Source organism: Bos indicus x Bos taurus, chromosome 18 (assembly GCF_003369695.1).
Source record: "Bos indicus x Bos taurus breed Angus x Brahman F1 hybrid chromosome 18, Bos_hybrid_MaternalHap_v2.0, whole genome shotgun sequence".
NCBI classification, from domain to species: Eukaryota; Metazoa; Chordata; class Mammalia; order Artiodactyla; family Bovidae; genus Bos; species Bos indicus x Bos taurus.
This window is the reverse complement of record NC_040093.1, coordinates 8930858-8944080: the sequence shown is the minus strand read 5'-3', so window position 1 is coordinate 8944080 and position 13223 is coordinate 8930858. Positions and strand designations below refer to the sequence as shown.

Here is a 13223-nt window from a genome sequence, read left to right as displayed (position 1 = left end):
GGGTCCCGAGTTCCCAGGTGTCCAGCGTCTGGAAGCCCAAACGACACCAAGACTTGATGCAAATTTGATGCATATTCGATTTTACTAGGGGTAAGGGACAGGGCGGGGGCATTCAGGGGTTGTCAGTCATGGTCTTATTGATCCAATCCAGATACAAAATCACTTTGGTGTAGACGGAGGGCTTATTGGGAGTGCCACACGGGATGTGGCCCCATGACGTGATTCCTTGCAACATACCCTCGCAGATAAGCGGGCCCCCTGAGTCACCCTACAGCACAAAGGGGAGAGTGTGAGAGAGGTTAGCAAAGACTTGAGTGTTTTGCCTGGTGAGCTCTAGCACTTAGACGCGAGTGCACAGATCCAGACAGTAACTCCCCATGTCTGGAGAAAGAGATAGTTGTCTCCAGAGCCCACTCCCTTAAGAACATCAGCGCGGATTCCAACAGAGGGGACAGTGGCTGGAGTCCTGCCGATGGGGAGGGAGTCTCAGGGTCCAGTGCCTGCCCGCGATGGGCAGGATTCAGGAGCAAGATGGTCCCGGCAGGCAGGTCAGTGCGGAAGAGGAGAAGGACCCTACAGGACCCTCCCACCCTCAAGCTCATCTCTCCCCGAGGCTTTCTCTGACTGGACCGGAAATATGTGTCAGAGGGAGGAACGCGTGAACTCTGATGTGTGTGGAGGTTGGGGATACAGGAAGGAAAGGGGGCAGCGAGCTACAGCTGCGAAGCGATGCAGGATGCAGACAGATGCCTGCTTAGCTCTGAACCCCAGCGCAGAATCTGAGCCCCCTCCCCCAGCACTTGAAGGCCCCGGAGTGGGGGGGGGGTGCAGGTTGGCTCACCACGCAGGTGTCCTTGCCGCCCTCCAGGTGTCCAGCACACAGCATCCACTCTGTCACCTCCTGGGGGTGGGCTGTGGCACACTTCTCATTGGGCAGGAGGGTGAGGTCCACACACTGGAGATCGTCTGGATAAGAGACTGCGGGCCAGGGAGAGAGGCGGCTGCGGCCAGACCCCACACCTCCCTCAGACTCTGGAGTTCAGGTCCCCAGCGCCCTCCTCCCGCCCACCCCGGTGCCCGGTGCCCGGGCTCCGCGGTGCCAGCATACACTCATCTGGCTTGACGCTGCCCCAGCCGGAGGCGTAGCAGGTGGTCCCCAGTTGGGGTTCCTTGGTGGGCAGACCCAGGACCTGCACGTTCTGTGTTAGCTGGACGGGCTCCTGCAGACGGAGCAGCATGAGGTCGTGGCTGTAGTCCTCTCCTGGATGGCGGGTGTGGTTTTCCAGGAGGCTCAGGTTGAATCCTGGGTTTGGGAAGTCCTCACTGACACCGGCGAACTGGGCCGTGTCTTCGTCCTCAAACAGGTTGTGGCGACCCAGCCAGACCTGGTAATTGCTGGGGGAAGGAGAGGATAGAGACCTTGAGAGTGGGGGTGGGGTGGGGCGGGGCGGAGGAAGGGCTTCCCTGGTGGCTCAGACGGTAAAAGAACCTGCCTGCAATGCGGGAGACCCGGGTTCAATCCCTAGATCGGGAAGATCCCCTGGAGAAGGGAATGGCCACCCATTCTAGTATTCTTGCCTGGATAATTCAACGGACGGAGCAGCCTGGCGGCTACAGTCCATGGGGTCCCAAAGAGTCAGACAGGACTGACAAGCAAGCAGTGGGGGAGGAAAGGGAGACGGAGCAGGAGACCATGAGGAGGGGTCCAAAGAGAAACAGGAAAGGAGGGGCGAAGGAGAGAGAGACAGGAAAGATAGAGTCACAGAGAACAGTGAGCGCAAAAATAAGAGAATGTGACAATGTCACAGTCACAGACAAAGAAACGGAGTGAAAAAGAGCTTGGAACAGTAGAGGGGATGGGAAAGAGGTGGGAGAGACAGAGAGACAGAGCACATCGGAGATAAGGAAGAGACGGAGACGGTGAGACATAGACCAAAAAAAAGAGGAAGGGAGGGCAAAGACAGAAGGAGCAAGGAGAGCGAAAACGGGGCCACAGGAGGAGGGAGGAAGAGAGAATGAGGAACAGAGGCAGAGGAGGCGAGCGGGTCAGTTTGACAGAGAAAAGGGGGGAGGGGGCGAGGCGGGGCGGGGCGGAAGGGGGCGGGGCCTGGGACCAGCTCAGCTGCCGCGGAGGGGCTGGTTCCCTAGCGGGCAGGTGGCCTGGCCCCCGGCCCAAGGTCGGCGTCCCCTTCCTGCCCCAGCTCCCTCCCTCCCTCTTCTTCCTCCTTCCCTCCACTGCCCCCGCCTCCCCAGCTCCAGCTGACACCAGCCCTTCTCTGTGTCCCCCTAGAGCCAACCCTCTGTACACGGATGGGGACAGTCTCTTCCGTTTCTCTGGGGAGGAGGCGTGCTCAGTAGTGGTGGAAGAGGGACCGAGAGAGAGAGGCAGACAGACAGACAGACAGACACAGAGACAGACAGAGACAGAGACAGACAGAGAGAGAGAGAGACAGAGACAGGGAGAGACAGAGAGATGGGGGGCAAGGCAGAGAGATGGAGGGTGACACATGGGTGATAAAGATGGTAGCAAAGACCTTGAGATGGACAGAGACAGGGAGAGAGACAGAGATCTGGAGACAGAAGAGAGAGAGAGATAGACATAAATCGTCGTTACAGACACACAGAACCAGTTAGTGAGACTGACAGGACAGAGGGAGACGTAGAAAGACAGAGGGACACTTAGGAGGACTGACTCAAGAGACCCAGACGACCGTGGAGCAGGCTTCCCTGGGGTCATCCAGTCCCAGCCCTGCCTCTCTCGCCTTGTGACCCTGGACCACAACCCCCTCCAACCCCGTCTCTGCCTGAGGCCCCCAGCCTCCCCTGAGGTTATCCGAGGGGACAGTGCCTGCGTGTGTGTGTGTGTGTGTGTTCCCCTGAGGTTATCCGAGGGGACAGTGCCTGCGTGTGTGTGTGTGTGTGTGTGTGTGTGTTAGTTGCTCAGTCGTGTCCGACCCTCCCTTCTCCAGGGGATCTTCCCGACCCAGGGATGGAACCCAGGCCTCCGGCATTGTGGGCAGACTCTTTCCCATCTGAGCCACCAGGGAAGCCCACCCGAGGGTCAGTGCTGGCTGCTTAATCCTGTGTGCACGGGGGCCCCCTTCAGACCCCCTGCCCCTACTCACTCGCTCTTGCAGTGAGCGGCTGTGAGCACCCACTGGGGGGCCACCAGGACGCCCCCGCACTGGAAGGTGCTGAAGTGGTATATAGCCACCTGCCAGGGCTGGGAATGCTTCTCACACTCCTGGCCTCCAACGATCCGGGACTGAATGGGGAACACAGCGCCTGCGGAGGGGGTGCGCCGGGTCAGGTGGGGAGGGTGGGCAACGCAGTGGGGCGAAGGGCCCCAGTTGTGGGATTGTAGGGCCGTGGGAGTGCCTGACCAGAGCTGGGGGTGGGCCTAAGGACATGGGCCAGGGGCCGTGCAAAGGGCCTGGAATTCTGGGGGCCATCCCTGGGGTGGTGGGGTGGTGTTGGAGGCCGATCCTGGGTGTGGAGACTCTGCAGAGCACAGAGCTGACCCCGGGGATTAGGGAGGGAATGACAAGACAGCGTGTACAGCAGGCATCTGGTGTGGGGGTTGGATGGCCTGGTTTCTTGGTTTGGAGGAAGGGAGGCTCTGGGTTCTGGGAGGGGAAACCGAGGATTAAAGTCCCCAGGAGGCTGAGTCTGAGGTTGTGGGAGGAAGGGTTCGGAGGATGAAAGGGCTCGAAGGCTGATGAAATGGTTAGGGCAGGGGCTGACTGGGGCTCTGGAAAGAAGGCAGATTTGCAGATTCAGGTTAGAGGGGCCAAGAAGAGCATCAGAGGGATCTGGGGACTCCTGGATTGGGGCTGGGAGATTTGGGAGAATCTGGGGTTCTGGATCAAAGAGTGAATGAAAGGATTAGACTGGGAAAGAAGTCCTGTGAGGGTCAGAGTCCTGCAAACCAGGAATGACAATCTAAGAAGAGTTAGAGCTCTGGAACCGGGTTGGGGTCAGATTGGGAAGGAGCTCGGGAGGAGGGAAGGTGGAATGGTGGTCATTCTGGATTCAGGTGATTCTCATGGGGATGGGGCTCTTGGGATGGGGCTCACGGTCTGGGGACCTGGGGTTCTCCTGGTGGCAGGGCCAGAATAGAAACGAAGGGGAAGACATGCCAGGGGCCAAGCAGCTGTGGGGACACAGAACTCATTTGATGGGGGAGGTTTTAGAATCGGATGTTGAGGTATCTTGGGACAGGACAGCTGGGCTGAGAAGGTGTGTGTTGGGATCTTGAAGAGGTGGCAGGGGGTCCCAGAAAACCAGAGCTGGGTGGGAGGAGTTCAGCTGGAGAAGAGCTGGCTTGTGGGGGAGGACGGAAATCCCACATGGAAAGGGGCATGTGGTTGTGCGTTCCGGATATTTTTCCTGGTGGGGAGAAGGCTGGGGGTGTGGGATGGAGATTCTGGAACAAAGAGGGGAGGAAGAGACACTTCCAAAACCTCCCACACCAGATGGGAGGCCCACCTGGTCACAGACCAGAAAGTCTGTTTTTGAAGAAGCATCGGTATCTAGTTGGAATTCGGGGATCTTGAGGAGCTTAGGGGGCATCAGATGGCAAGACTGGAGGAGCCAGTTGAGAGCTGACAGCTCGATGGGGAGAATCGCCAGGGTGTGGTAGGACTTGGGGATTCAAAAGCCAGACCATCTGGCCATAGAGAACTAGGGAGAGCAGCGGGGGCTTGGGGTCCCAGCGTCCGATGGGGTTGGGGGTGCTCCTTGGAAGAGACAGACAGACATGGACGGGGATCCACCCTATAAAGTGGACGGGGGCGGGGATCTGAGTGGGGAAGAGGAGGAAACCCTGCTTGTTTCCCAGGAGGGAGGAAGGACCTGGTGGGAGCAAGGTGACAGTGAGGAGTGACAGGCTGGATTTTAGGGTGTGGCTGGGAGAGATAAGAAAGAGCCTGGTATCCTGGTCTGGGCTGGACAGGGTTGGAGGGGTGAAGGCTGAGGTGCCAGGTGGGAGGGGAAGGAGTTACGGAGCGGGGATGGGGGGATAGCTGGAGAATCAGGGCCCAACCCCACCCTCCCCCATCTTCCCCACTGTCTCACCGGTCCCTGCCAGGGACAGGGCAAGGCACAGAACCGGGAACCACATGGTGTCCAGGGACAGGCAGGCGGTGAGCTTGGAGCTGGGGAGCCTCCCCGAAGGAGGCTTTTAAAGCCCTCCTCCCCTTCCCCAGGGCTCCACCCCTGCCCTGCTGGCAACCAGATGCTGGCTCAAGCCCTGCCCCTGCTTCCTGGGGGCTGGACAACCTTCTCCCACCCCGAGAGCTGTGGAACAGATGGGACACTGAGCACCTGTTCTTCTGCAGGCCCTCAATCGCGCTGGAAGCATTCCTGCGGCCAGAAGCCAGCCGGGGCAGGGCCTGGAGCTTGCTCGTGGGGCCAGAGCCGGTGAGCAGAGGGGGAGAGGGGTGAGTGGGGGCAGGAACAGGATGGTGGAGGAACCACTGAGTTCCACTACCAAGCCCCAGATACCTTAACCCCACATAAGGCTATGTACCCCCAAGACCCAATGCACCCTCAAATACCAGCAGTGGGGTTCTGATTCCTTTCTCCCTGAACCTCTTGGAGCCAAAGATGCCAATATCTCAGGTTCCAGCAACCTTCTAGAATATAAGTCTGGGCTTTCAGAAGGCCCTGACTCTTGAATTCCCAGGTTTGGAATCCAGGTCCCTAAATCTACTGTTCCTTTCATAATAAAGTCTTAGGTACCCCTCACCAAATCCTGGCATCTCCAGATGCAGAACTATGACATTTCAATGGTTTCCAGAGTGAATTTCCCAGCATCTCAAAATCTAATGTCCCCCCGACCCCCAGACAATGGGAGTGTTCCATTATCCACCTCCTCCTGGTTTCCCAAGTCTGGATGCTCAAAGTCATGTCCTCCAAAATCCCAGAGATCCTGGAATACCTGCCTTCCAGGGTGAAGAGATTTTCTCCACAAATTCCAACCCACCCTCCCCTCCATAAAATATTTAGGTATCAGAAGGCAGGTTCATGTGCTCCAACATTCGGTGACCTTGGGAAAAAAATCACATTTGGGGGGTCAGGAACTAGATTCAAAGCAGCTCACGGGGGCCCAACCTCTGCTGCATGTCAGGAACCTGCCTACAGAAAGGAGAGTCTTTGCCTTTTTGCCATGGCTACCAGGAAGCCCAGAACTCAATCTTGAAGAAAAGGAAGTCATTCTCGACTATCCCATGTATACTGCGTCCTTGCACTGGGGTCCGGAAATACAGTCTTTTCTCAGTGCCAGGGACTATTCAAATAAGTCCCTATGAATCACATCATTTAATCCTAAGGACAGCAACATGAGATGGGGAAAGCCAGGCTGACTGAGGTGGGATCTTTGGCTCAAGATCAAAAGGTGCTGAATGAACAGAGAGGGCCCTGCTTCATGTCGTTTCTTCTCACCTAAAGATCAGGGCAGCGGGTGAAAAGGACCAGGATCTGGTGGCTCTGGTTTCCCCTCCCAGTCTCTGACCCCTTTTTCCCTTCACCCCCAGAAGTAAGTTGCAGAAACTTCCACAGAGAAGCTTGCATCAGTGTTTTCTGTTATTTTGGTATCAAACAGGTGACCATGAGCACCAGCTCTGGTCTCAGACAGGCAAGTCCATGGCTAATCTCTGGGCTTTGGATCGGGTCTTGGGGGGATGGCCCAGTTCCGTTCCAGGCCAGGATGGGGCTGCTGGGACATAGGTGGTAGGCCCAAACGGTCAGCTTCTCTTCATGGTTTCCTTAATCCACTCCAAGTAGCTGCAGACTTTGGTATAGACACCGGGCTTGGTGGTCGTGTCGCAGGGGACATCACCCCAGGACACAATGCCCTGCAGGACACCCCCACAGACCAAAGGTCCCCCAGAGTCACCCTGTGGGAAGAAGGGGAAGCTTGCATGGGAACCCATTCCCATCTTCACCACCATTCAGAATCTCAAACAAAACCCAATCCACCTCCACCCCCATGCAAACCCATCCCAGCTCAACATACGAGGACTCAATTTAATCCAAACCATTCGAACCCAACCTCAACCCAACACAGCTCGATACAACCCATGTCCAACTGCACCCCCCCCACCCAGCAACCCAACCTGACCCCCCACCTTTGCCATTCAAAATCTAATCTAACCCACGTCCATCCTCACTTTGAACACAACCCAGCCCCAATCTTTCCGTCTTTTGGATCCCAAACAAAATTCATCTCCATCCTCCACTTAACCTCGATATATTTACCATCTGAAAACAAGCCAAACTCATACCCATCCTCAACGGCCAGCCCAAACCACATCATCCACCCCAAACACAACCCAAACCCATCACCTCTCTAAGCCCATCTCCCACCTCACCTCCATCCTAAGGGCCCTTCATTCTCCCTTCCTCAAACCTATCCTCAGCATTTTCCCTGGCCCACAGCAAGCAAAACCCGCCCCCCTGTTCTAACTCCCAAACCCCTTTCCCCGCCCTTTCCCTTCCTTCCATGGCTCCCTGTCAGCTCTGACCTCACAGGAGTTGATGCCTCCGCCCTCCACGCCCGCACACACCATGGTGTCCATCAGTCGCCCTGCATAGTCCTTGTTACAAGACGCGGTGGAGATAATGCTGATGTTGGCACAGTGCAACCTATCCGGGAGTCTCACTGCAGAGGACGGTAGAGTGGGAGCGAATCTGTAAAATTTCAGGCCCTTGTCCCCTCCGCCTGAGAGCCCTGGAGAATAAGGTCCTCGAGGGAGGCCAGACAACCAGTTCCATCCTTTTACGCACCTTGTGACTCGGGGCTCCCTGTGGCCCCAGGCTCCTTGTTAGCCACCAGGCCCCAGCCGGACACCACGCAGGCCTCTCCGGCCTGGGGGCAGCGCGCGGGCAGCGGGATCGGGCGCACTTCGGCGGTGACACGCACGGGTCGGGTTAGACGCAGTAACATCAAGTCGTGGCGGTGGTTCAGCGCTTTGTATCGCGGATGTGGGATGATGCGAGAAACAGTCCGCAGTTGCTCCGGGCCATCGCGCTTGCGCAGATTGTGCTCGCCCAAGCGCACTCTCAGGAAGCTGTGCGGGCGGGCGAGTGGTTACCAGCAAGCCCAGTGAGGAGAGGACAGAAATATCAAGGGGCGGTTAACTCGGAGTTCCCAGACCCTCTGGGAATCTGGAGATCCTGTTACGCTTTCCCTAAGGCCCTGGAGCCAATAGTTCCAGCCCCTGCCTCTCAGAGACCAAGGTGCCAAAGTCATGCACACACCCGGAACTCAATCTCCCGGTTTCAGCTCTTTTTTTTTTCTCCCTCAGAATCCACAATTCTCAGATTCCTAGACCCTCCCACCACGCCGCCTCAGGACCCTAAGCATTCATACCGAGTTTGGCAGTGGGCTGCAGACAGCACCCATTGCGGCGAGATGAGGGAAGCCCCGCAGTTGAAGCGTCCATGCTCGAAGAGGGCCACCTGCCATGGCTGGGAGTGGGGCACACACTCCTCATCCCTCCGTACCTTGTCACTGTCGTCCTGGGCCACTGAGAAAGGAGAGAGGGGCGATCCCTGAGGGAAGAGTCCTTTCCCTTGCACCCTACACTTCCTTGCACCCTGCCCTCACCACACATTCCCCCAACTTCTTCAGATGTCCCTGTTGTTGTCTGTGTTGTTGTTTCGACCAGTGGCATGCAGAACCTCCCCAGCCAGGGACCGATCCGTGGCCCCTGTAGCGGAAGCCCCGGTCTTAACCATTGGACTGCTAAGGAAATTCACCTCTGTTGATTTTTTTTTTTTTTTTGCCCCTGCTATTGATTTTTTAGCACAACTTTCTCTCTAGCTTTTACAACAGCTACTTTAAACAAAAAAAGGGCTTTTTTTTTTGGCCGTGTCACGTGGCATGTGGGATCTTAGTTTCCCCACCAGGGCTTGAACCAGGGTCCCCCGCGGTGGAAGCACAGAGTCTTAACCACTGGACAGCCAGGGAAGTCTCCAACTGCTGCTTGTTCCCTCCAGAACCGTGTCCCTGCCCTTAGCCCCCACCCATTTGATACAGGACTCTGGGAGCGAGGACAGGGAAAGGACAAGAGGGCAGGAAGCCGTCTGTGAGAGGAAGTGGAGACAAGGATGATAGATTCAGGTCCAGACAGATGGTCACTTGGAACCAGCCATTCAAGGTCACCCATTGAGCTGTCACAGCCATCAAAAAGATGTGGCCTCTCAATATGTATGACACAAGTCTTGGCTCCAGAGTCTGGACATCTCAGCCAAACGCAGTGTCTTACAAGGACACAGATGTGGCCACACAAGGTCATGGACAAACATAGGGGCAGTCTTCTAAACGTAGGAACTGATATTGCCAACACTTTAAGCTGAAATTCATTTGCACGTACGTGGGTTGCAGCTTTAAGAATCACAGCACAGAACTCCATGTGTGTATGTGAATAGGGATAGTTAGTGTATGTACGTGTGTGCATACACACACATTTACAGACACAGATTTGGACATAGAAGCTCAGATCAAGTCTCCTGTGTGGGTCTGCATATACAGGGTCACAGGTTTGCATACTTGCACATGGGGTCTGAACAACAAAGTGAAATCTTTAATAAGGGTACACAGGAAGAGACACCAATACACACTCAGGTCCCCAAAGACTGGTCACCAACATGAATCTATAGTGTAGTGGTTCAATCTGAAGTGATAGAGTAAAAACTCCTGTATTCAAATGTATTATCTGCAAGACTTTGAGCAAATTGACCTCTCTGTGCCTCTATTTCCTCATCTGTATAATGGGATCGTTCTAAGAATTAAGTGGGAGAGAGAGCAAGAGAGGGAAAGAGAGAGGGTGTGTATGATGCCTGGCACATTGTAACTGCTTAATAAATATTAGTTATCTTAAATAAAGGACATACAGATTTACTTATGTAGGCACACATGTGGATCTTCAAGTCATCGACACAAATTTAGCCAAAGGAAGCCAGATGTATGTGCAGATTCACATAAATATAGTCAAGGTCAAAACTGTGATTCCTTCCCAAGCCACTTTGTGGAGATTCAGAGTTATAGAACCGACCCAGAGGGCCAGAATTCAGATGTGAACCCACTAGATCAGACCCAGGGAGACATGGAACACAGAGGTGGCATTCAAGGTCAATGACACATTGCTGGAGACACAGGCAGCCAGGACAGGACACATTTATCCATCTCTAGATCAGCCTTCAAGTCACTGCCTTGGTGTTCAAGGTCACTAACTGCATTTCACAGCTGGGGACCGGGTTCACATGTGTGGTCAGGATGTAGACACATAAGGTAACCTTTGCACACACACACACTCCCCCCACCCACACTGCACTGTGCACAAGTACATGAACAGGGAAGGGTCAAGATCATGACCCCCTGCACTGGGCAATGTGGATATGTCTCCTCAAGGTGACAGCTCCCTAGGCACACAGAGACGCACACCGGGGCGGGCTTCACACAGCCATACCAAATGGCCACACGCTACCCGGCTCCGGGGTCAGGAACTGGGCCAAGGGCCCTGGCCAGGCCGGGGGAGGGGGGAGAACGCGGATGTGGTGGACAAGGGGCTTAACACGGGAAGGGTGGGGTTGTCCTACGGAGAAGGTCGGAGAGTGCGGGCTGAACAGCTGGGCACTGAGGCTGCACCTGGCCAGTTGAAGCTGGAGGAGGGTGGAGGCCCCAGTCGGGTGCAGCAGGCAGGTGGGGGGACAGGGTGGGGGCAGAGAGGAGGAATCATGGAGAGCGCCAGAGGGGAGGCTGGCAGCGGGGTTGGGGGGAGGTCTGAGGGGCCCCCAGGAGTGAGGATCATGTGGGGAGAGGTTAATTACAGTCCACCTTCTGCTTGTCCAGAGTAGAGGCATCAGGTTACACTTAATTTCTCCATGGGGGGTGGCTGAACCTGGTCTGGAGTTCTCCTGTCACCTGGGGTCACCTTGACCTAGAGGCTACCCTCTCCGAGTCACAGCCCCCTCCCCTGTCAAATGAGGGCAGTAGAACCCACCCATGGGGCTTCCCCAGGGGCTCAGCAGTAAAGAATCCATCTGCAATGCAGGAGATGCAGGAAGACGCGGGTTCAATCCCTGGGTCGGGAAGATCCCCTAGAGGAGGGCATGGCAACCCCCTCCAGTATTCTTGCCTGGAGAATCCCATGGACAGAGGAGCCTGGTGGGCTGTGGTCCATGGGGTTGCAGAGTTGGACCCAACTCAGCATGCATGCATGCCTAAGCTTTACCTATATCGTACTATGGAAACGTTGCCATTATTGTTACAGGGAGGTCATCTTCTAGAGAAGGTGCGCGAGGACCAGAAAGGGAAGCAGTTTCCTCAAGGTCACACAGCGAGAAAGGGACAGCCTCAGAACCCGAACTCAGGTCTGGGTCCTCCAAGGGCTGCGTTCATCATCACGGGGACTCCGGAGCAGCCCTGGGCCCCCGACAGAGCTTGGGGTAGGGTGGGGACCCCAGGGGGGGACGTTGGTGGGTGGCTGAGGTGGGGGTGGGGACAGGGAGCCTCAGATGGTCCCCTTGGACCCGACCTGGGCCCACCTCACCTGCAGACGCCAGCAGGAAGGAGAAGGTGAGGAGAAGACACATCGTGACGGAGGGACCAGGGCTCTGCTGAAGTCTGGGGAGGGGAGAGGGTAAGCTGGTGTGAGGCTGGCCCCTCACACCTCCACCTGGACCCCTCCAGGCACAAACTCATCCCACTTTTTCTTAAGACAAGACACCTCTTCTCAGCATCCTTGTACTCCACCCCAACTTGCTCTTCCTCCCGGGTTCCCCCTCTTGCAGGAGTCTGCTGTTCCTCCAGGCACCGAGTCAGACTCCACGGGGTCCCCATGGCCTGGCAGACGCCAACACCATCCACTTGCCCGAGGGCTCTGGTTCAAGATTCATTCTTTCTGCAAACCCTATACCAGTCCCATACCCCCCACCAGCCTGTCCTCCCACATGGCCCCCACAGAATGCCCCTGTGCTTGGAGTTGACCAGTTCCTTTTCCACTCACAGCCCTTGCAGACCCCCAGTTCCCCCGGGATAAAGTCCCAGTCCCCCCAGCCTCACTTGTGACGACCTGAGTGTTTTCTCCCCTTCCAGCCTCACTGGCTAGGTCTCTCATGACCTGGCCCTAGAGGCAGTTGATTCTTCCATTTTTTCCCTTCTTGCAATGTCATGCCTCTACACTTCTGTTCAGGCTGTTCCTCCTCCTAGGTATGCCATTCCCTCCAAGGTCCACTTCTGACCTCTGCCAAGTCAGTGGTGTCTGCCTCCCCTTCCAGACCCAGAACTCCCTAAGGGCAGTTCCAGCCTGACTGGACTCTGGAATCCCAGCACTGCATGGTGCTGGGCAAGCTTGGGGCTTAAAGTCCGTCTTCCCTTCAGCTTCTGAATTCATATTTGCCCGCTGAGGCTCAGCCCTCAGCTGAGCTGGGAGACCATGATATTGAGCAGGTATCTCTTATGAGTCCTAGAGTGCCTGCTCTGATTTCATCCCCAGGAACGCTCAGGTCAGCACCTCTCTGCGTCCCCAGCACTGCCCAGCCAGGCGCCTGGCACACGGGAGGCCTCAGGGAGATTGTGCTGAGCTGAACTGCTCCGGTGATAACTCGTGACCTTGGTTCCTGGCTCTGGTACAAATGCTTTCGAAGATGTCCTTCTGATTTGGTCCCTCCCCTCCCCCACCTCCCCACTGCAGCTCCCTCTTACATCTACAGGACATTTTCTTGGTTCAGGTCCAGCTTGGTGTCTCGGTAAAGAACACATGGACCTCCCCAGGTGCCCTTGACACGAAAATCCCTCCAGGCAGTCCATATCTGCTCCCGGGAACCCGGGCATCTCCTGTTTCCCCTAGACCAGCGCAGACCTGTGTCCCTCCTCACTCCAAGCCCTCTCCCCCATCTCAAGGATCTCACCCCCTCCAGATCCTCCAGCAGCATCTGGGGCAGCTTGGATGCCAGAAGAAAGGGAGCTGGCACCCCAATGCCTGAATTTATAAGCTCCCAGCTCCACCCGGGTCCTGGAGGAGCGGGGAGGGTGGGGTGGGAAATGGCTGGGAGTCAGTTTACAGGCGGGGACGCCTAGGTGGCTGGTGGGGTGCGGGACAAGGCCTAATGAGCATTTATGAGGCTGAAGTTTTTGTCTGAGTCTATGAGGAGGAATTTCCCTCCCAGGGGCGGTTTGTCTGGGGGGTGGGGGTAGAGGAGGCAGTAGGGCAAGA

The 13223-nt window shown here is 56.2% G+C and overlaps 2 protein-coding genes across 3 annotated transcripts; both read right to left on the bottom strand.

The window, feature by feature from the left end:
- Window positions 1-53: 53 nt before the first annotated feature.
- KLK1 (kallikrein 1) lies at window positions 54-5172 on the bottom strand. Of its 2 annotated transcripts, XM_027515009.1 has the most exons (5): window positions 5077-5172; window positions 3126-3285; window positions 1109-1395; window positions 842-978; window positions 54-268 (listed from the first exon to the last, which is right to left on the bottom strand). In XM_027515009.1, the coding sequence occupies exons 1-5, from the start codon at window positions 5120-5122 to the stop codon at window positions 113-115; spliced, it is 786 nt and encodes a 261-aa protein (XP_027370810.1). In that variant the 5' UTR covers window positions 5123-5172; the 3' UTR covers window positions 54-112. The 2 variants fall into 2 exon arrangements, with proteins under 2 accessions (XP_027370810.1, XP_027370811.1); XM_027515010.1 differs by lacking the exons at window positions 3126-3285; window positions 5077-5172 and adding an exon at window positions 1579-2063.
- Window positions 5173-6567: 1395 nt separating this feature from the next.
- KLK15 (kallikrein related peptidase 15) lies at window positions 6568-12981 on the bottom strand. The gene is made up of 5 exons (XM_027515006.1): window positions 11559-12981; window positions 8375-8531; window positions 7789-8072; window positions 7527-7663; window positions 6568-6899 (listed from the first exon to the last, which is right to left on the bottom strand). The coding sequence occupies exons 1-5, from the start codon at window positions 11599-11601 to the stop codon at window positions 6747-6749; spliced, it is 774 nt and encodes a 257-aa protein (XP_027370807.1). The 5' UTR covers window positions 11602-12981; the 3' UTR covers window positions 6568-6746.
- Window positions 12982-13223: the final 242 nt, after the last annotated feature.